At 40.3% G+C, this 22,764-nt stretch overlaps 3 protein-coding genes across 3 annotated transcripts; 2 read left to right on the top strand and 1 right to left on the bottom strand.

The window, feature by feature from the left end:
• Positions 1-264: 264 nt before the first annotated feature.
• Positions 265-3,852, bottom strand: LOC143334583 (tryptase-2-like). The gene is made up of 5 exons (XM_076753436.1): positions 3,776-3,852; positions 3,375-3,549; positions 1,740-2,017; positions 1,130-1,269; positions 265-607 (listed from the first exon to the last, which is right to left on the bottom strand). Exons 1-5 carry the CDS (start codon positions 3,825-3,827, stop codon positions 419-421), a joined length of 834 nt encoding a protein of 277 aa, XP_076609551.1. The 5' UTR covers positions 3,828-3,852; the 3' UTR covers positions 265-418.
• Positions 3,853-4,885: 1,033 nt separating this feature from the next.
• Positions 4,886-15,455, top strand: cln3 (CLN3 lysosomal/endosomal transmembrane protein, battenin). Its single transcript, XM_076753350.1, has 15 exons — positions 4,886-5,178; positions 5,288-5,324; positions 6,189-6,285; positions 6,405-6,488; positions 6,644-6,723; positions 7,080-7,165; positions 8,313-8,385; positions 8,763-8,906; positions 9,105-9,244; positions 11,392-11,444; positions 11,532-11,600; positions 11,756-11,811; positions 11,919-12,012; positions 12,810-12,950; positions 13,650-15,455. Exons 1-15 carry the CDS (start codon positions 5,124-5,126, stop codon positions 13,764-13,766), a joined length of 1,326 nt encoding a protein of 441 aa, XP_076609465.1. The 5' UTR covers positions 4,886-5,123; the 3' UTR covers positions 13,767-15,455.
• Positions 15,456-16,321: 866 nt separating this feature from the next.
• LOC143334294 (serine/threonine-protein phosphatase 4 catalytic subunit B) lies at positions 16,322-22,189 on the top strand. The gene is made up of 9 exons (XM_076753024.1): positions 16,322-16,475; positions 17,071-17,367; positions 18,536-18,587; positions 18,686-18,736; positions 19,114-19,215; positions 19,776-19,949; positions 20,084-20,210; positions 20,438-20,627; positions 21,236-22,189. The coding sequence occupies exons 2-9, from the start codon at positions 17,258-17,260 to the stop codon at positions 21,363-21,365; spliced, it is 936 nt and encodes a 311-aa protein (XP_076609139.1). The 5' UTR covers positions 16,322-16,475; positions 17,071-17,257; the 3' UTR covers positions 21,366-22,189.
• The last annotated feature ends 575 nt before the right edge of the window (positions 22,190-22,764 follow it).

The raw sequence follows: 22,764 nt of genomic DNA, 5'->3' as shown, positions 1-22,764 counted from the left end.
TCAATTTACATTGCTTGATGTAATTCTGACTTCCTGAATTTGGGCCAACAAGTTCCTACGGTTCTGGGACTGTGACTATTTCATTTCCTTCTTGTTCAAAGGCTTCTTAAGAAGGGTCATGCTGGCTTTGCATCTTATGCTTCTTTCTTGTTTGTGTTTCAGAGGAGTGTTAACAGTGTTGTCTCTGGAGTTCAGCAGTATCAGACTGCTCTTCTGACTACCTGGAGGGGCACAATGAAGAGAACACACAGCGACACTAAAATTGATGCTTTGAAGCTTTAATGCAAAGAATTTGGTTGAACAAAGCAGAGTACATGTCGAACCAGCCTAAAAGAAACAGAGTGACAGTTCAACACAGGAGAGAAGAGCAGGCGGGTTGTTAGGTGAGTAGACTGGACAGCCTCAGCTTCTTGGAAGTTCAAACCTCAGCAGAGGCTTCCTCGCCGCGGTGGATGTAGTCATTGATGAAGCGCAGATATCTGGACACCTGGGTGTAGACACCAGGGTGGCCTGCAAGAGCACAGCCGTCCTGACTGCCATAGCTCATGACGCCCACCTGCACGAAGCCTCTGGCTGCACGACACACCAGGGGGCCACCATAGTCCCCCTTTGGAAGCACAAAACACACACACACACACACACACACACACACACACACACACACACACACACACTCAATGGGTGTGTCAATGGGTGTGACTCAATGAGTCATTCCACTTTGTATTTTTCCTTTCATATCTTAACTTGTTGATTTGACACAGACGATAGCTAAGTCATTTTCAGTCATGGAAACAGATCCTTAAGTAAAAGTTGTGCATTCAAAATCTTCCTGTAGTTAAAGTACAAAAGTGTTATCAGCAAAATGTACAGCAAAAGTATCAAAAGTAAGAACACTTTTTGTAGCTAATATTATTATATTTGTCATTATTAGATTATGATGCATTATGCATATGATTATTAGATACTGATGCATCGATGTGTACGCAGCATTTTATTGTAGCTTGGAGCTAGTTGTAGCTACTCCATATAGATTTGAATAGTGTTGGTCAGTGCTTCCCAACCAAAGTTCATCCTCCTTTAAACAGAACAGGAAAGTCTATCTCAACCGGCTTCAATAGTAAAGACTCACTGAGCAGGCATCCTTCCCTCCAGCCATGTCTCCTGCACACAGCATGTCAGCAGTCAGCTCAGGATACTTTGCCTTACACACACTCTGAGGGACGATGGAAATCTTCAGCTGCTGAAGGGTTTCTGGATCCGGCAGGGGAACTGCATAGACACACACGCACACACACACACACACACACAGAATGAGTGCAGAGGAGGAGGTGGTATTTTTCTGGGATGTAGTTTAGTGACTGAGGTTCAGCCTGCAAGCTGGAGGTTTTTGTGTCGAATGGAAGGCTCCAAGGTAATCCCGTTGGTTAACTAACCTTGAGATACTGGATCTTTCAATGAGGGAGAAGACATCATTTAAAGAATTTTTAGTGAGGTATTGTAATTTCTCAAATCATGAAATCTTTTTAGTTGACGGGCAGATGGCCTTTATTTGGGCTTGGATTACAGACAGGCCTTCATTTCCATTTTCCCTGCTTCCCAGTTAATGCAAACTCCAACCTCCTGTAACTGGGTTAGCCAAAGCCATTTTGTTTATGAGAATTATAATCCATGCGTGTGTGTGTTCATTTGTCCTCATACAGTGTGTGCAGATGATGGGCTACTTTATCCACAGGACTTACCACCAGTCGCAATGTTCCCCCAGCCAGTGATCCAACACTCAGATGATGAACTGAAGGTGTCGTCCAGGCTGGCCAGACTCACCGAGGAAACACGCTCTGAGAATTTGATCTTTTTCTTCAGCTTCACCAGGGCGATGTCGTTCACATAGCCACTGCTCAGTGCTCGGTAGTTAGGGTGAGAGATGACAAACTCTATGCCTATGTAACGGGCAGACGCCTTCTGCAGGCTGTGTGAGCCGACCCAAACCATCGAACGAGCCAGATTAGGCGCAGGCTGTCTGACAACACAAACACACACAGATTAGTTTCGCTGTGTTTAGGGATGGCACGTGACCAGATGTTAGTATTCTAACATGGAGGTCGGTTCAGAGGAAGTTGGACGTCATTTAGACTGGGGTACATAAGCATTGCCTTGTTTATCCATTTGACAGAACCAGCGCAGATTTTTCATCTTTAAATCTGGTCACTACACTATCTCATTGAACACTCACTTCTGCTTGAGACTTTTAGCATCTTTTAGCCGATTGGTGTGATTTTCCAGCATGCAACTTAACTGTTTTGTTCACTGTCACAGCTTTCATTGAGTATTTTCAAGCAGCAGCTATTTTCAGTGAAAAAAACAATTGCACACTCAAACAGCACACAGACATAGAGACAACCCCTTGAACACAGAGGAACATTTAGCAGCTAAGGAGACGGATATCTTGTCAGGAGTTGGTAAAACCAGAATTAAGAGTGACTGTGAATATTGGATTCATCCGATGGCCAGAAACATGACTCCAAATGAATGAGAGTGTTAATCTGCAACTGCTTGATGTGTAAATAAGCAAGTTCACCCAATCAGCTTGGTGATGATATGTCAGTGACGTATTCACAGCTTGTTTCTGCTGCCCTCAAGTGGCTGAAAGTATGTTATTGCAGGGTGATTGTACTGTAACATGGAGGTTGCTGGTTTATGTAATGTAAGGGATGTCACATGTTTAAATCATTGTTTATATTCAGTATCTATGCCTTTAAATAAATTATCTACAAACTGTATGGACTCCAACATATCACAAGATATCTGAGCTCTACGTGCATGTTAGGCCATTAGCCATTGTATTCTATAAAATACATCATATTTGAGCGATCACAGATTTCTTTAGCCAACAGCACATTTGTAGTTAAATAAGTTTTGAGAAATTTTCAGCACAGGTTCTGTATATTGACAATTAGTTGATTTAAGTATAACTGATTAACATTTTTGAAACTATGCAATGCTTTGAAATGAATAATAGTAACAGCAAACACACTGAATTGCCCAAAATAGTTGATATATATACACAGTATATAATAAACAGCATATGATGTATAAAAGATATTGCAGATCACTGTTCAGCTGTTGAAAACATGAATGAGGAACAGGAGGTCTTGTTGGGTTTGATTAGTGAGAGTGAAGTATTGCACACACACACATGCACACACACTTTTGCTGAACTCCACATTAATTCATGGTTTACCACTATTTTTTTTTTTTTTTTTTTTTTTTTACATTTTTTTTACATTTTTTTAACCATATGATTCATGGGGGAGGCAGTATAATGGTCTTGACACACTTAGATGGCCATACTAATCAAAGATCTCACTGCCACTTACTTATCCCAGCAGTTTGCAGCAGTAAGCACCCATTCACTGTTGAGGATGGTACCACCGCAACGCCACTTGTTGATACCATTGGATGTGATGTTAAGGTGGACCATCCACTTCCACTTGCCCACTGGAGCATCCTGGCCCCCGACGATGGAGCTCCTCACCTCAGCACCAAGTAAACCTATAAAAGCAACGGTGTAATGTTATCAAAGCTATGTTAAAGGCATCCTGTGGAGTTTCTGGACAAGCTTTTGTGGGTAAGTCTCTGTTTTGTTTGTCTCATGCACAATTCATGTTCAACAGACAGACATGAGAGTAATATCAATCATCAATTTAACTCCTGGCAAGAAAGCAAATAAGTGTATTTCCCAAACCGTTTTCCATAAATAACCAGCTGTCTTTCTCACCTCCAGTGTTGTGGATCAGGACCAGCACAGTGAGAAGTTTGCAGAAGGCCATGGCTGTGACGGAGTAGAGCAGTGGCTCTGTCGGCTGTGAGGGAGCAGCTGCAGGTTTATACCCAGCTGGAGACGTGAAAGTCTTATCAGCACTATCAGCCCTCCTTTTCCTTACAAACCACAGGTGGAGAAGTACATTTACTCAAATACTGTGAAGTAGACTTTGAAGATACTTTGCTTGAGAATTTCTCCTTTGTAAGGCTTTCTATTTTTGCTTCACATTTCAGAGGAACATAGTACATTTTTAACTTAAAAGGCATCTCAGAGTTGTACTACTTTCATGAGTTAGTAAGGTTGAGTCCATTGTATGTAACATTGTATTAGCTCTTAAAATATGATCTGCCATCAAAGTTTAAACAAGCACAGACTGAATATCTTGGTCCAAAGTAATGGCAGAAATATCTTTTTACAACATTAATGATGCTGTTATTAAGTAAGTTAAGTATTTATCGACTTTTATTAGATATACAACGTGTTGGCTTAAATGTTTACATCCAAAGAGAGCAGCATGTTTATAAGCTCATAAAGACATATCATTATATACCATAACAACTATGTGATATTATATTATCAAGTATTTATTAACAGTCCACATGCCATTTATGGACGCCTTATAACAGAAGTTATAATTGTCAGCAAATAAACAAACACTTTAAAATGCTTTTATGTTTGCTTACAACTATTTCATAGCTTGTTATTTATGGTATGTTATTTTTGTTCTAAACCATATATTAAGTGTGTATACACTGCTTAGAAATAGGTGGGTTAAAATAAAGGCACAAATTCACCCATGACAAACAGCTTGTGATGCTGCAGGCAGAGACAGTGAAGGTACTTTTAAAGACAGTGAATTGGATCAGTGTCTTTAAAGCCAGCTACCGCAAAATTACCAATAATTAATCACTAAAAAAACTGAATCGTGTTGTCTCTCTGATATTACTGTGTTATTATTATATTACTGTAATTTACATCAGAATAATAATCGTGGAAGTTCCCCGAAAAGCAACACCGCACTGGAACGGTTAGGGTTGGTTTTGTTTCCGCGGGAATTATTTGTATGAAACACCACCTTTCATGTGACGTTCAAAGTTTACAAAATTAAGCAGAAATGCAGGTTGACGCGGCTGGACGTACAGCTCGTTTTTGGTAGTGAATTTGCCGTCTGTCATGGTATAAGCTTAGTTAGCTACTTAGCATCCAGTCTACGATGTCTCCCGAGCATTTTAATGGTTTTAACTGTTGGTTTTAGCCTGGTTAGCTCAGTTTTATTTATTTCATCCTGTGCTCATCCGTAAACATGGAGCAGGCAGCCAGCGTCAACGCGGATCCTGTTCAACGCTCCGACAGTAATGGTGGGTTTGTCATCTGTCAGGACTGTGTTTGACTTCACTCATAGGTGTCAAATTACCCACTTTATTGTTATGTGAGTCGCTGAAGATCTTATTTATCTATTATTTACAGGTTGTTACACGCAATGGCGCAACTGGGGTGCATTTTGGTGAGTGTCCAACAAGTGTTGAGCTAACTGAAGCTTCCTGTTAGTGTTGAGTGACAGATGTCAGTGACGTCACACAAATGGAAGCAGCAGACACCTTGCGCGTGATGTTATTTCTGTTGAAGAAGTGAAACTCCTGACATCTTTCATGATTAAAGAATTGTTGTTCCCAAAACACTTTCAAAAGATTTTCAGCGTAAATGTCATGGTGAAGAAATGTAAGGTAAGGAGGAAAAAGTAAAGGAAGAGACATGGAGGCCTCATACACACTTTGATGTTTAGTAAGCCACAATTATTTATTTGGGTTATTAGTTACTTTGACTTACATGTTCAGTTCAGCAGTTATCCCGTTTTTAATAAAATCAAAGATTTTTTTTTTTCTTGTGCTCCATATGTGTCATTATATCGGCTTTTAAAAATCCACTGTCAGTCGACCTCTATTAGTCACAGCCAGTTGGTGCAATCTGGTCAAAGTGCTAAGTAGTGCTATGTGTAGGAAAGGTAATAACAGGATTGGAATGGTTATTCGAGTCCTTATTAAGATTAATATCAGAGCAGCGTATCGTATTTCAATACTTGTTGAATACCACCTGAAATAAGTCGGTGGAATCAGGCGTCAAAAAACAAAAATTCTAAATGTTCTTCACCTATATTTTTGTCAATACATTTTTTAAGTTGCTTTTGTATTTAGGAAAGGTTCTTATAAAGACAACCTCAAGACATTTGACATGTGCGATTTAGATCTACAGCTCTTGTGGTGTTTTCTCAAAGAGAAGCCCCTCAGTCAGTGGCTCAGTTGTGTGTTATTGATGCACCAGAATCTTCTGACCCTGTGTTATCTATCCCTTCTTCTGATTACCACCTCAGGCTCCTCGGATTGTGCAACAACTTTGCTTATGTGGTAATGCTGAGCGCAGCCCATGACATCCTCAAAAAGCAAGAGTCAGGAAACACCACAGCATCTGTAAGAAGGCAAATGTATATTGAAATATTTTGTATTTGCAGTGAGCCGTGTTATTGTTAAAGGCTTGTAAGCATGAATTCTGCAGACATAAAACTGTGAAGCACATTTTTTCTGTCTAGGCTTCAGTCACATTGGCCGTGGATGTCCAAGGTGGGAACAGTAGCAACAGTAGCCGCTATGACTGCAATCCTGTCTCTACTGCGGTAAATGGACAGTCAGTCACTACACAACACAAAAATAAGACACTATAATACCTACCTGAAATCTAAATGAATGATTTGAAAGAGGACACCACTCTCTTCACCGACAAACATGCTCTGATACTTATGAGTGACAGATGCGATGCTTTTCTCCTCAGGCTGTGCTGTTAGCTGACATCCTCCCAACGCTCGTAATCAAGCTGTTTGCTCCCTTTTTGATCCACAAAGTGCCTTATGGGTAAGACAGCGGTTATCATGTGTAAACTTTTTCAGGATATTGGTTAGCTGGTAAATCAGTTTCTCAGTTTTTCTCAAAAGCATTCAATGTACAGCCAATATTCACAATGTTGGTTCACCAAAATAACAAAAAACTGTTTTTGGCTGTTATTTAAATTGGATGTGTTTATGAATACCAGCTTTCATTTTATTTTTATCAATAGTACACACAGACAGACTGACTGAGTCAAAAAATGTGCAGTTTGTGAGTAACTGGACAGTGACTCTGTAACAAAGCAGAAAGAATACGATTGAAAAACGTGGTCCTTTAACGTTTTTGTGCTGCATTAATATTGTAAATTTCATCCTTTTTTTCAGTATCCGAGTGTTGTTCTGTGTCATCATGGCAGCAGCAAGTTTCCTGCTTGTGTCCTTCTCCTCAGCTGTGTGGATGAGCATTCTTGGTAAAGATGTTTTTGTTTTTTGTTTTTTTTTTTACAGAGGTATTATTCATTTTATTCGGGCATTTATCATTATTGGTGGTGGATCTGATGATGGGTTAGATACAGCTTAGCTTAGCTTTCCTGTCAGCTTATCTCAGTGCGGTTATTTCACAGAAATATGATATCGTTTAAGTCTTATCATGACTTGCCGCTAGAATTATTTATCGCCATGCTAAGACTGATCAGTGACCTGAAGTTCAAGTTTGTGTGTTAGCGTACACTTTTGTGTGATATAGACTTCTTTAAAAAGATTGTATCAAAGGACTTTAAGAGAGTCTGTAGTCAGCAGAAATCACATTACTCCAAAGATTTAAGGACACAGACCCTGCAAGGGTCCCACTGCACCTGGTCCAACAGGGCCACATTAACCTTCTAGGAGTCCCTTGGCCAAAAATGAGCTATGGGCCCCTATTTACAAGTCTGTTGCTCCCACTCTCTGTTCACTGTATATGCAAAAATTCAAGGCGCGCAACATTTCACCCGTCAGTGATAACTCAAGATGACACGTGAAATCTTAATTAACTGCTCACCATTGAGTAAACTATTACTCTCTGTTATAGTAATGTGATAGAGGTAGAACACAAATTTACTGTAAATTTACTGAGAGCTATTGCTGTGGAAACGGACTTCACCACCTACAGCAAACTCATTTCGGATGATATGAGTTGCAGAAAAAGCACAGGTGTAACTGGTAACATTAAAGTTCCTGTCAGCCATGAAAGCGAGCCAGCACTGACAGCACTAGAGCCCTGGATTGGGCACACTAGAAGTAATACAGCCATTATTAAAGTTCTTAGTCACTGACAGGGGTGAGTTTGATTGCTCTTGTTTAGTTTCTGTTTAATCAGTTCTTATTTTATATACTTGTAATTATTTATTTTTTAACTTTCTTTTTTATCAGTGCTCATTTCTGGTGCTGCTTTTTTCTGTGGAATCAATAAAGGATTATCTTATTTAAATGTGCTGCTGAAATTTATATGGAAACAAAGGAATAAGCCCCCGGTGATTATTACCTCTCTGTGATTCATGAGCATTTTAAAGTCACCTGTGTTCTTCCCCAGCTGACTCACTCACTCACTGATGAACCTTGCTGTCACTGTGTTTGCAGGAGTGATCTTTGCCAGTATCAGCTCTGGACTGGGAGAACTGTCCTTCCTCTCTCTGACTGTCTTCTTCAGCATGTAAGCACTTATTCTTTCCATTATGCCTTTTTTTCGAAGAGGGCTTGAACAGTAGGACATTATACAACACTGCACATAGTAAGCTGAACTGAGTAAGCATTTTCAACAAAAATTGCAACCACAGCGCCATGTGACAGTAATGGGACGACAATTGAACCTGTCTCAAGTGAGCTTCAAGTTCCTGAAACATCATGTAATGCCCTCTGTCAGAGGACTGTCAGCAATAATGTAAAGTAGCTGCTGATGGTCTAACAAACCATGTCTGTGCATGTGTTGTATGTGTGTATCTCTCATGTTCTTGTGTTCGTGTAATGTGTCTGTCATTAAGTGCACTGCAGTACTTTGGCTTGTGAACACTGTTTTCCCACCTGCCTCAGGGATGTACTCGGAGGTTGGGGCTCAGGTACTGGTGGTGCTGGTGTTGCTGGAGCCTTCCTCTACTCAGGCCTCACCCAAATTGGCCTGTCGCCCCAGATTACGCTTCTCATCATGCTGGTGGTCCCGTTTGCTATGTTGATTAGGTAAGCGCTGTCCAAAATGTCCCTTCAGTCTCACCTTCTAAAGACTTTGATCACAAACCTGCCAAAGTCTACCATCCATGGCATGATTACATCCAAAGAGAGCAGCATTTTGGATTCCTCATTCAATCAAAGCTGATTATCTTTCAGTCCTTATATTTGCCTCTTCTTATTTTTTGCTTATCCCGACACCGCTGTCAGCTATTTCCTGCTGCTGGTTCCTCCACCTTCATTACCTCAGTGGAAAAACAGGGAGGCAGAATATGCAGCTGTGGGCTCTGAGGAGAGACGACGGCTGATGGACGGATCAGAAGAAGGAGAGCAGGAGAAATCAACCCCGGGTACATGTCACACACTGAATGTAACCAACACTATAAATCATAAAAAGATGAGAAAGATGTTGCTTGTTGAGCAGATTAAAGATAAAAGATGTTGCTTGAGCGGGTTAGTGTAATAGCAGAGTTTAGCATCTGCTGCCGTTGTGCAATACAATCATTAGGAAGCCCTCAGAGCAGTGCATCGCCTTCATCTAATCAGATAGTAATGAGTGGAAAAAGTTTGAACTTAATTTTGCTTGTGAGGTGTTTTTTTTTTTTAATTCTGAATATGAGCACTTACGTGGCACACCAGGGGTCAAACTCACAAACAGTCTGAGAGTCCTTTCAGAGAGCTCATCACGCAGCCCAACATTTTCCAGCAATGAGTCCTAGTTCAAGAGCGGCTTAGAAGAATTAGCAGCTCTGAGCAAATAAGTAACAGAAACTTTTATCTTCGTGAGGAGGCAAAGTTGACCCTCTTGCATACAAGATTTGATTGGTTGATAAAAAGGCACTTAGTGAGTGCTTAGTGATAATCCACAGTGGAATGGAAAGCCCTAATCATAGCTTTGAGTCTCTATTAAGAAACTCTTCAGTCTCTCAAACCTCAGTTTTTCATCTTAAACTCTCCTAAGGACTGAGGTGCTTTGTGAATAGCTTTTACCTTTTAAGAGGCTCTTGTCTTTGCTATAAGCAAAAGAGAAAATGTCATAATTCAAAGACTTAGAATTTGATCACATAGAGCAACTCTTTGCTCTAAAGCTTTATGAACATGGCTCCAGGACCTCTTGGAAACCTCAGTGACACCAGTTATTGTATCTTGGTCTGGTTAGAGGTGTCACTCAGATATGTCTGTCTTCATTTGAAGAGATATGCATGATATGAATATGATATGAATATGCATGGATTTTATGTGGGGAAACAGATATGACAAACTGGCTGTTATCTGCTCTTTGTAGCAGTGAAAAGGGATATCCAAGTTTTAGATGACGGACCACAATACAGATTAGAAATAGAGCATTACATTAGCTCATATCTTTGTATTTGATATTTACACTTTGTACATGAGTGAACAGGATGGCTTTGTTTAAAGCTTGTCATTTTTAAATACAGCTCGTTTCCAGTTTCCCCTGCTTTCATTCTTTGTGCTTAGCTTGGCTGCTAAGTCAAATGACTAGCGGTGACAGAGCAACATAACATCACATTGTTCATTATATGTCACTGGCTCTCTAGCTGCTGAATGCTCCACTATCTTCACCAGCTACAGCCAAGTACTAACTTTGTCTGTCAGCTGAGGTATATGCTGAGTTTATTGTTGATTTTTTTGATGAAAATAGTTTCCTGGTGTGGCGAAAAACGACTCAGTAAAGTTCTGGGCAGGAAAGCCAAAACTGAAATATGCTAAAATACTCTGTGGAGCTGAGAGAAGCTGCAGAGTTGGTGATAATTCTCTATGGGTTTGTTACTATCAGTGACACTTCTAGCGTACAATGATGTGATCCATTGATGATATAAAAATATTGAGTACAGCTGCATTAAATACCACTAATGCAGTTCTCCAAATCCTCCTTACAAGACCACCTGAGCACCAGTCAGCCAGTACTCCATGTTCCTCTCTGATCTGCCAATACTTGGCAAGAACCCATTTTTCCAGTATTTGGCATGTACACATCATTTCAATGATTAGTTCAACAATTTCTGAAATACACGTATGTGCTTCATTTCCAAGAATGAGTTGAGAAGATTGACATCGACCTAATGTGTTAGATACGTAGATGGAGTCTGGACATGGTTAGCATAGTGTAGCATAATCCATGTATGTAAACCACTGCAAACTACAAGCTCAGTAGTAAAACACTTATTTGACTCCACACATTACTGACAGCGTCAACAAAAACTGAACATGAACTTATGAACTTTGTAAAGGTGGAATTTATATCAGAGCTGTTGTATTGAACTGCAGTAGATTGTATATTTGTAGCTGATACAGTGGCCGCTGAGTGTATGCGGATGGTGGAGAGCCTGAGTTACTGTGACTCTGCTGCTTCTCCACAATAATTGATCTCCTCTGTCACTGCACTGTTGATGTGAATGAAGTGTCATTTTAAAGTTGTGATGTTTGTTATTGAATAACTACACAGGCCATGTTCTCTTCCCTCTGAATGTAACAGAGGGTGGGACCGCTGGACCTCTGACCTTCACAGAGAAACTACACATCATCAAAGTAAGCGTGCTCGTCACTTGACTTCAGACTTGAGTGTTGAAGTATTTGTCTGGTCACACTGTTGTTCTTCTTGATTCCTGTGAGCAGGGCCTCGTGAGGTTTGTGTTTCCCCTGGGACTTGTCTACTTTGCTGAGTACTTCATCAACCAGGGCTTAGTAAGTTCTTTGGTGCCCTCTGGCATCACATTCATCTCACTGCATGTTGTTAAACTGACTGCAGCTTGCTTCCAGTGTAAGCTGTATGGAGGTATGAGATGTAAAAGACCGCACTGATACTGAGCCCAGAATAATTTAGATGTTCCCTTTTCCAGATGGAGCTTCTGTATTTCCCCGGCTTTTTCCTGTCCCATGCAGAGCAGTATCGCTGGTCAGTTAACCTCACTACAGTGTTATCTGAAGGAGTTGTCAAACATGATCTAAATTGTTTAAGGTCACAGACTTTAGGGTGGTTATTCATTTTGAGTGTGTGCTCAGGTACCAGACGCTGTACCAGGTTGGTGTGTTGGTGTCTCGATCCTCCCTGTGCTGTGTGAAGATCAGGAAACTGTGGGTTCTCTCTATGCTACAGGTCAGAAATATGAATATAAAGCACAAATTTGGGTCAAACTTGAGGCTGCCTGGACTGTTTCCCTTCAATGAATCTTGACAGTTCATATTGAACGTGTTTACACAGTGTTTACTGGCAACTTTGTTCAGTTGGATATTCCTTTATTTTCCACATGTGGCAACTAAATAGGGTCAGGGAAACACCCTGGTTAAGGTTATATATTTAAAAAAAAAAAATAAAAATCTTATTTATTTGCTGCTGGTCCAAGATTTCAGTTATGATGCCATAAGACTGATGTTAGTTTCTCCCCTTTTCTGGCATATTTTTATATTTCATTGATACAGTAAATTGAGTGTATTTTGATACTAACTACACTGCTTTGGGACAGCTGGCAGTATTAATATACTACTTTCAGCTCTTATTCATGCTGATATTTGCACTTAGTTGACTGTTGCAAACACAGTGCTGCATCATTAGCTGTCATGTCTGGTAAAAGCCACCAGATGTCACTGTTGGTTCAGCCAGCATAACAGCTCTTGTGGTAACTTGTCTGAGTAGAAAAGAAGGCTGGTGTAATTGCTGCCAGTTTCATAAATATTCATTTAAATATACATTTAAATATTTGTAAAGTATTGATTTCTCTCTGGTTATATCATTGTTATCACCATTACTGTGGCTTTATGTTTTGCATTTATAATTATTACAAGTGTGACTTGTGACTGTGTCTTGTGTCTGGTTTTCAGTGGTTTGAGTCTTGTGTTAAAGTGCTGATTGGCATGCTCTCTGTCTCTATCCCTCCTCCTCTCTGCCCTCCACAGGTGGTGAATGCTGTGCTGCTCCTGTTTGCAGTGCGTTTCCTGTTCATGCCCAGTGCCTGGCTGGTGTTTACTATTGTCTTCTATGAGGGTCTTCTGGGTGGAGCTGCATATGTCAACACCTTCTACTTCATCAGCAAAGAGGTCAGGTCAACTCTCTGTCAGTTGGTTTGTTATTCAGGGTATCTGCATGTCATTAAAAACAGCTATTTGCTATTAATGAAAGCTCAGCACTACCTTAATGTTAACATCTTCCCAAGATACAGTCCGTATAATACAGTCCATTTCTACAGCACTAATGGCATCAGTACAACAGAGTCACATCAAACTTAACCATCCTGCTGCTCTCAGGCACTCAAACAGAAGTACTGTTCATTCACTGTTTATTTCCAACTGTTTCTACGTGATTCTTTTCAAGCTACCTATACAACTGTATATAGACATAGTTGTTTTTTCTATCCTGTATCTTGTGAACTTTTATATTTTTATTTTTTTGACCTCTTACGCCACTGTGCCTGCTTTTTGTAACCTGCTTGCTGTAATGACTAAATTTCCCCAGTGTTGGATCAGTGAAATCCTATCTATCTATCTATCTATCTATCTATCTATCTATCTATATATATGTATGTATGTATATATATGTGTGTATGTATATATGTGTATGTATGTACACACACACACACACACACACACACACACACACACATACGTATAAGCATAAGAATACATGGTTGTACATTGCCATGTCACCCAGCTTCCTGTGCAGCTGAGGTTTGCTGTGTTTGTCATTCTCCACTAAATGTCTGGTGTGTGCTCATCCTGACGTCTGTCTTTCCTCCGCAGACTGAACACAGACAGAGGGAGTTTGCCATGGCTGCTGCCAGTGTAGGAGACAGTCTGGGCATAGCTCTGGCTGGACTTGCTGCTTTCCCCGTGCACAGATACTTTTGTTCCCTATGACCCAGCCCACACACTGACCAGAATGATGAATAAGCAAGGCGTGGGTGCGTTCCATTTGAGGTTTTTTTTATTTTATTTTATTTTTTTTTTATCAGGAATGAGTTAGAGACTGTCTGACAAAAGAAGACTTTACTCCTACATAAAAATATTGATTCCACATACTGTATTCAATACGGACTCACCACCAGTGAGCCATCCAGGACACGGTGGCGTCTCTTACTAACTTAGCTCTGTCATGAACTTCCACTGTTCACCTTCCCTTTGGGACACACACGCTGGGTGCTGTGAGCGACCATGATCAGAGCCTGTGATCCCACAACATAAGTGGTTTTCAAAAGGAAGGCATGATGATAGTGTACTTCACTTAAAGGTGCAATATGTAATGTACAAATTTTTCCTTGAAACTTTCAAAAAATAATATTATTAACAATGTGGGGAAATAACAGGTTTGATGTTATGTCCAAAACATTCTATGCATTGTATGGCAGAAATATGTATCTGCTGAAGCTAGCATGCTAACCAGCTGTCACCGGCCTGTCTCATAATACTACTTTGTACCTCGAGAGGGGATAATCTTCTAAATCAGTCGCTGCCATTTAGAGCTGGCATTATACAAAGGTACCGAGTGCAACTTTAAAACTGAAAGTGGTACAATAAAATCATCGGTACTAAAGGCCTTAGAGCTGGCACAACATAACATAATTTATGTGATGATAATTAGACTTTATTTATTTGCCAATGAGGATGTGAGATATTTGATTTTTATTGTTTCATAATTACATTTTGATGGTGTTTCCTCAATACACACAACTGAAGAGCCCAGCCATTGAGTACTGACTGTTGCAACACAATTATGACATCATTTTTGGCTTAACACAGTTAAAGTAATAAACAGAGTTGCTTCTTTTCTCTGAGTTATTAAAAAAATCACATCCAGATATTAGAGGGGCCTCAGTAGATTAAATTGTTTTGTGGTTCCTTCTCTTAGAACCTGGTGGAATCTGGTTATTCCTTACTGACATATATTGTATATACATACATGTATTTGTTGTGATTTTCAGTCACTGGTGCTGGTAACACAGGTCATGACTGAAGTAACCAAAGATGCCTTTTACTGTGAGTTTCTACTATAGATAATAAAGCTCTTTTTTATGTGGAATAAAATTTTTGATTTTATATACTGGAACAACCTAGAAAACATGGCAATGTCCAGAGCTTTACAATGTTAATCATTTTAAATTCATATGAAATCAGTGAAAAGGTAACAAAGGACAGTCAGGACATGTTTGGGTCTGCATGTTGTCTTTGCCAACATTACCAGGGCTTTTGTCTTTGTTGTGTACTTTTCTGCTTGTTTTGCTGGAGTTGTACGTTTTTCCTCCAAAAATCTGTTTTCCTGCTTATAAACTTAAAGTAAATAAGAGCCACAATGACCGAATACACTTTGTCCATATACACACCCTGTTTTCATATCTCAAACACATTCCGATGTGCACATTCCTACTGAGATCTTTTTTTTTATATATATTTCATATTGTGCTTCTACATGCGGTCATAACTTTGTTACAATTTACAGATTGTGTTGCTTGTGCTTGTTTGATCAAAATGCTTCAGACTTGGAGAGAACGCATTAAAACGGATAACTGTCATGAAAAATAAAAATGTAAATAAATTATGAAGTACACTTCAAAAATGTGGTCTTTATTATACAGTTAGCTGAAAGTATACCGTAATTGTACCGTGATTATTGCTTCTGGTCATTTGAACATAGTATGGCGTTTGCCCATGAGGTCACAGTATTCTTGATAATGTAGTCTGTTGGTGACTCACTCAAACACCACATATCTGCATGCCAGCTTTCACTTAGTATATCTTAGCTTTTATTCCAAACCAATTTGCTCTATAATATGACTGATAATTTCTGTTTTCATTCGAGCTGCAGTTAATGACTATTATCATTAACGCCTTATCTTGTGATTATTTTCTCAATTGTATTGTAAGACATGAGTGAAACATGCCCATTACAGTTTTGTAAGCTGAAGGTGATGATTTCATATTGCTTGTTTTGTTCGACCAACAGTTCAAAGCCCAAAAATATTAAGTTTACAATCAAATAAGACAGATAAGTCGAAAAATCTTCACAATTAACAGGCAGAAACTAGGGCATTATTTAGTTTGACTTAAAAAATAACTGCAACAATTAATCTATTGTCAATATTGCTGAATCGTTTTCAGTCAATCTACTTACTGAGTAATCAACTAATCTTAATTTTAACTGACTTTCTTATCCCCCCACAACAAATCTCATACCTAAGAATATGCAGAGTTTGACTGCTGGACACCAGATGTCTCTTCGTTTTATTCACATTAATGTAACACCTTACGTCTTACTTTTCCTCACAGTAAACAGATTAAATTATATAATTCTGACAGTAAAGCCATATTTTTCTGCGGGATAGGTTATTCCAACTGTGAAAAATATACTATTGATCGCAGTCGCCTGGGAGCCGGCTGGACTGAGCAATGCGCGCTCCCCACACCGGAAGTAACAGTGAAGTCGTTCGTGTTCATGAGCACGGCAGGAGCGAACCGGCACAGGCAAGACTGGGAGGAAAAAGAGGTGCCGGTGGACGGCGAAAAAACACGCGAACCACGGAATGAAACACACTGCTGTTTGTTTCTCAGATCCCTACTATCACTCACTTAACGGTAATTACGCTAACTCGTGTTTCGTTGAATTCGCGGCGTTGTGTGAATCGTTTTTATAGCGTCTTGCTAGCATTAGCGAGCTTGGTCACAAAATTAGCCGTGGTTAGCCAGCTAACGTTAACATGGAGCATTCCGCTAGCTAACCTAAATACGTTTCTTCATTTCATTAGTATAATAAGACTGTGTAATGGTTTGGTAACAGTGGCCAGACATTACTGTTATCCTTCGGGACAAATTCCTCCACAAAATGACTGGATAAGTTATCAAAGAGTCAGTTGCTCGCTGACGTCGTTAGCAGTGATGTAAGCTAATGTGCTAATGGTTAGCTTACTGTTTAGCTACGCCCATAGGCCTTACAGTGCTTGACGATTAACTAATGTCTTGTGCATTTTCTGTTTTCAGTGTAAATATTGAATAATTTGAGTTTTCTACCGTTTTGATTACATTGTTATGTTAGAAACCAGTTTGAGGAAACTCAAGTTATCAAGATACAACGTTAACTAAGCATGTTAGCGTTACGTGAATGTTGTTGCGTTGTTTCGCTCTTCATCAGGGTTTGTCGTTACAATACTTCGCCGTCTTTTTTCTTCCATAGTTCCTTGTTCTTCACATCCTCATAGCAAGAGCCTGATGCACAAGCGTTGAAGAACCCGGCCTATATCCGAAGAAGGGAGTCTTTTGACTGTCCGGCTCATCGCCTGGGGAAGGAAGAGTCTGTTATTTCAGTGACCCGGTGATTGAGAAGAGGAGTGTGTGATCATAGTGTGTGAGCGGCTCTCCCTATGTGTGTCACAATGGGGGACATCAGTGACCTGGACCGACAGATAGAGCAACTCAGACGCTGTGAGCTGATTAAGGAAAATGAAGTCAAAGCACTGTGTGCCAAAGCCAGGTAATGGATGAACTTGGCCTATAATACAGGCACAGTAACACAGATCTTAGATGGTAGATACACCCATTGATCTGGGTGGCAAAAAGACAGTCAAAACGAATTCAAACAAAGAACTAAAATATGTGCCCAATGGTATACTACATTCTAATTGTTTATAGTATGAATACATATTAACCTTCACAGTATATTGTGACTGTGCCTTTGGAATTTCACTGCCTATAAAACTTTAATAATAGAGAAGCAAAGTAGTTAATCCAAGAAATTTAATACTTTGGTTTGTTTTTCAACACTGTTGCTTTGAAATTTCATCTCAAAGCCTCCTTGGGAAACATCTCAGTGCTTTTTATAATGGCTTGTTAGTTTAATTTAATAGCTGTTATTTTCTCCCATGTAAACAGTCACAAACAGGAAGTTGACAAAAGCTGGAACATTCAGAAGTATTGTTTACATCACAAGTGTCGATATTATGAGACAAACGCTATGATGCTTACCATAATTTGATAATACAGTGGCATATAATAACTGACCCTGAGTTCCTTGAATTGTGCCACCTGGGCTGTTGCAGTATTTTTGAAATATTTGTTTGGAACTGTGTATTGATGGGGAGTAAACCTTAATGGACGATATATAAATATAAATACACACATTCTGTGTAACGATTGATATCAGTCTAAACTTTGAATGAGTATTCAGTCTGCTCTTCTTTAGGTTGCTTAAGAGGCCATTATAAATGCTTTGTCATGATTGGTTGATGGTGGTGTTTAAGTGAGACACCAACCCAAATCTATCATAATATCTTGTAGCCGTGCCCTTTAGCGTGAAAGGTGGCTGCAAAATCGTATTCAAATATCCACAGAAACTTCTAAAAGCACTCTGTAATGTAGACATTGCTTTGGTTTAAAAACTTAAATCAGGTTGTAACGTCATTGCCATTAGTTCTGTGATTGTCCTGTCTGTGTTACATGCTGTATTTGAAATGAAAGAGATGCACCAGAAATGAAAAGAGTGAATGTCTTCAGCTAGGTGGCATACAAATTCATTCCTGTCTATGTGTTCAATGCCACTGTCCATTAGGGGGTGTGTTGAATACACCTACAGAAAATCTAACAGGTCTTAGCAGAACATGAAATCATAATTAAATGTGTATATATGTGTGTGTGTATTTCAGAGAGATTCTGGTTGAAGAAAGCAATGTCCAGAGAGTGGACTCTCCTGTCACAGTAAGTAACATTTTCTATTGGCTTGTGTTTGCTCAGAGTTGCACATCGACTTAAATGAATGTGGTGATAATGTTTTGTTTCTTTCTTTTTACTCATAGGTGTGTGGGGATATACATGGTCAGTTCTATGACTTGAAAGAGCTGTTTAGAGTAAGTTCCTGTTTCTTGTTACCCGTTGTTCGCTAAAGACACTTACAGACAAGACCTTACAGAAGAGCGTTAAATTAGTTTTTCTGTCATGAGAGTCCTCGCATCTGTTTTGACGATTTGAAGTAAGGCGTAGACATATCCTGTTACACTATGGGGCTTGAAGGACATGCTCTGTTCGTACAATTTACTCTGTTCTTCACCTTGTTCGTTTGTATTGGGGAGCAGCACCCCTGTCAAACAAATCCCTGGTCAAGCTTGACACAGGTCCAGTCCCATGGAGAATGGTGGTCACACTGATTGTAATGTTTAGGTGTTTAAAATAAAATTCACAGTATTTCATGTTTAACCATTTTCTCTTTAATCTCTTGACGTGACAGGTTGGTGGCGATGTCCCAGAGACAAATTATCTCTTCATGGGCGACTTTGTGGACAGAGGCTTCTACAGTGTGGAGACTTTCCTTCTTCTGCTAGCTCTTAAGGTACACATTCATTTTTTCTGTTTGTTTGATTTCTTTTGATATGGCAGGGCTGTGCTTTTGGAAAACAGATCAGATCCCTTACCTGTATTGCGTGTTTTTTAATACGTTGTGACCAAGTTTTTTTGCCCCGTAGAAGAAACTGCTGTGTATTGACTGAAATTCTAGTTTCTTGAGCATATTTTGAATCTCTTGGGGCTTTTAGGATAAGATAAGGTAACACTTTATTGATCTCACGCTGGGGAAATTAACTTACAGACAGCAAGAATAGAAAGGAGAGATCTGTGATAGCGTTCATTCTGACACAATGGATGCAGCAGTCTGTTGCTGAAGGAGCTGTTTGAGGCCCCCACCGTCTCATGCAGGGGGTGAGAAGGGTTGTCCATGATTGATGTCAGCTAACATCCTCCTCTCACCCGCCTCCGAGACAGTGTTGGAGGGCAGTCCAGGACAGAGCCAGCTCTCAAGACCAGTTGGTTCAGTCAAACCAGCTGGTTCAGTCAAAGATAAGCATCGGGCTTATGAAATTCCCTTGACCTCATCTCTTCTGCTGTGCTCCTCAGGTGCGTTATCCAGACAGGATAACCTTGATTCGGGGAAACCATGAGTCCCGGCAAATCACCCAGGTCTACGGCTTTTACGACGAGTGTCTGCGCAAGTATGGCTCAGTCACCGTCTGGAGATACTGCACTGAGATATTTGACTACTTGTCCCTCTCTGCTATCATTGATGGCAAGGTGAGATCAACTTTGATGACAATTCATGCACTTAATTCACTGACACTGAAATGCTTCTGTTAAGCTGCTTCTACTCCAGTGGCTAGTTTAAGGTCCATCAGTTGGGTCAGTACACTCTTCTCTTTGTCCTTCAGATCTTCTGTGTGCACGGTGGCTTGTCTCCATCCATCCAGACACTGGACCAGATCCGAACCATTGACAGAAAACAGGAAGTGCCCCATGATGGGCCTATGTGTGACCTTCTGTGGTCAGATCCTGAAGGTATACAGGCATCTTTCAAGCCTTTTAAACGCTGTGCTGCTAACCCACATGTTTCTGAGTGGTCTATGAAATTGTATTTGGCATGATAAAGGGAAAACTGGCAGCAGTAGCAGAATTTTAGTTTAGGATTTACAGCAATAATTTTCAGTGTATACATCAGTGTCTCTCTCTGACCCTGATGCCATGTTAGAAGCAGATCTTCATCTGACTGATCATCTCTCCCGCAGACACCACAGGGTGGGGGGTGAGTCCCAGAGGTGCTGGCTACTTGTTCGGGAGCGACGTGGTAGCCCAGTTCAACGCTGCCAACGACATCCACATGATCTGTCGAGCACACCAGCTGGTCATGGAGGGCTACAAGTGGCACTTCAATGAGACGGTGCTCACTGTGTGGTCAGCACCCAATTACTGCTACAGGTATGTAGAGACAGTAAAAATGAAATGGTTCCTGTTTGAGTGGACATAATGTCAACACCTCCACAGAGAAGTATTTACAAACACTGCCCCAAAGATTGACCACATTAGGGTCAATGTCAGTTATTTCTGTGATCGTCGCCTTGTGATCATTGCGATGAAAGATGAAATTGCCGCTCTTTTATTACTCATAGAATTTCAACATTTTTCTACACTAATACAATTTTGAGACAAAGTGTAACCATTAGTTCAAAAATGACAGCCCCACAAAAAATGGCATATTATCACATGAAAAAGAAATCACTCTAATCCACTGAATGCATAAAGGGTGATGCACAGCCATGAAACAGCTGGCCTCATGGTCAGAAATATAATGTAGAATTTATGAAGTGATAGCTAATTGGTTTCAAGTATGGGGGATCTGAGGACATTGTGGTGTTTTTGAATACAGAAAAAGATTTTGCTGTTCAGTGTACACACAGCTAATTTTACATGACATGTCATGTGCGGTGTGAGAAGACCTGGTCTAGAAAACAGCCATGTGTCGCTTTACCCTCTAAATTTATTTTCTGGAAGTCTAACCAGTTTGTCATTTCTCTCCGGACTATCAGATGTGGCAACGTGGCGGCCATCTTGGAGCTGGATGAGCATCTACAGAGGGAGTTCATCATATTTGAGGCGGCGCCACAAGAGACCAGAGGCATCCCCTCCAAGAAGCCAGTAGCCGACTATTTTCTGTGAAGTCTTTGAGCAGACAGCCATGACATGTCGAAACCTCCGGTACCATTTCTCACCAGCCACCCTCCATCCTGCTGCTGGACCGTTCTGTCAGTCTGAACTCAGAGCAGTTAGACAGAAAACCAGCCAAACACTGCGGAGCTCCATATAGCTTCAGCTTGAAGAGCTGGATTTTTGCCCCACTGCCCAAGCCTGACAGAGCAGTCACTGTGAAAGGTGTAGGGGGTGCGGTGGATGCCGGGCCCCTGACTGTTGTCACTTCTCCTCAGCTTTGTAAGATGGCCATTTTCTTTTTTCTTTTGGCCTCCTTCCATTTCAGTCTGTTCTCCTCCTCACTCACTCTTCTGTAGATATGACACTCTCCCTCCCTGACTTTACCTCCACCTTGACCTGTATTATTTTTTTCATGGCAAACATTGCCATTTAGCTTTAGAAGTCTTTGGAAGGAGTTTTTGTTTTTTTTTTCCAAAAATATGCAGATGTAAGGAAGTGTCACAATTTTATCATTTAAGGAATTCCTTCAGTGCATATGTTGTCTTTATTTTTGATTTTTGTATGATTGTTGCTGCCATTATTACATGCAAAATGACCTTTTCCTTCACCCCTTTTTGCTCTTATGTTTCTGTTTAACTGTCATGTGTGTCACTATTTAACATGCCCAGTGCTGCTGCTCAGCACCATCACAAATAGATACCAGAAATGTAATGACTGGCCAACAGGAGTCACTATATTCACCATTGTTATCTCTCTTAATTCCTTTTAATCTACAAATCTCTAGGTCTGTCATTTTTGATATTGTGAGAATAAAGTTTTTGTATCAATGCTGATTTATTTCCAGGTGTGCTTTATTGTCAGACACACTAACCATGGTGAAGTGACGTGAACGTTGCTGTCAAAAGCTGAGCTGGTGGCATGCTGTCGCTAAGATCTTTCCTTTTCATGTCTCAGCTGATGTCAGTTATTTAAAGAGTGTCTGTCTGGTTGGGAGTGCTTTTGACAGAACTGTATATGACATTACTCACTCCAACCTCACTGAACATGACTCATAGTTACTCATCAAAGTGTTATATAACAAGTTGGGCTGATTCTGAACGATTAAATTCAATCTGCCAGTATGTGACAATATGTCATGTCCCACTGTGGACAACTCCAACCTGTGAAACTACAGCAAAATCATGTGTGGCATGATTGAAATGAAGGTTGTCAGGCAGTAACAGATACACTCTAAATGTAGAAAAAAGATCACTGCTGATAGGCCCTTTATGACTGATGGAGAGTAACTGCTGCGGCTAATTGTAATCAATTATTTGGAAAGATGTCAGTGTCAGGTCTGTGTTAGCTGTAGCTTCCCCGCGTCTAAAAAAACGGTGCGTGAAGGTGGATAAGAGCCTGCTGGGTGGAT

Source organism: Chaetodon auriga, chromosome 16 (assembly GCF_051107435.1).
Source record: "Chaetodon auriga isolate fChaAug3 chromosome 16, fChaAug3.hap1, whole genome shotgun sequence".
Lineage (NCBI taxonomy): Eukaryota > Metazoa > Chordata > Actinopteri > Chaetodontiformes > Chaetodontidae > Chaetodon > Chaetodon auriga.
The sequence above is the reverse complement of the archived record's forward strand: the minus strand, read 5'-3'. Positions and strand labels throughout refer to the sequence as shown.

Coding starts and splice junctions, on each gene's coding strand:
- LOC143334583 (XM_076753436.1), bottom strand. CDS start 3,827: ATGGCCTTCTGCAAACTTCTCACTGTGCTGGTCCTGATCCACAACACT. Junction 1,270..1,739: donor GGGGAACATTGCGACTGGTG/GTAAGTCCTGTG, acceptor GTGTCTATGCAG/TTCCCCTGCCGGATCCAGAA. Junction 608..1,129: donor GAGGGAAGGATGCCTGCTCA/GTGAGTCTTTAC, acceptor GTGCTTCCAAAG/GGGGACTATGGTGGCCCCCT.
- cln3 (XM_076753350.1), top strand. CDS start 5,124: ATGGAGCAGGCAGCCAGCGTCAACGCGGATCCTGTTCAACGCTCCGAC. Junction 8,907..9,104: donor CCGTTTGCTATGTTGATTAG/GTAAGCGCTGTC, acceptor CACCGCTGTCAG/CTATTTCCTGCTGCTGGTTC. Junction 12,013..12,809: donor GGGTTCTCTCTATGCTACAG/GTCAGAAATATG, acceptor TGCCCTCCACAG/GTGGTGAATGCTGTGCTGCT.
- LOC143334294 (XM_076753024.1), top strand. CDS start 17,258: ATGTGTGTCACAATGGGGGACATCAGTGACCTGGACCGACAGATAGAG. Junction 17,368..18,535: donor GCACTGTGTGCCAAAGCCAG/GTAATGGATGAA, acceptor TGTGTATTTCAG/AGAGATTCTGGTTGAAGAAA. Junction 19,950..20,083: donor CTGCTATCATTGATGGCAAG/GTGAGATCAACT, acceptor TTTGTCCTTCAG/ATCTTCTGTGTGCACGGTGG.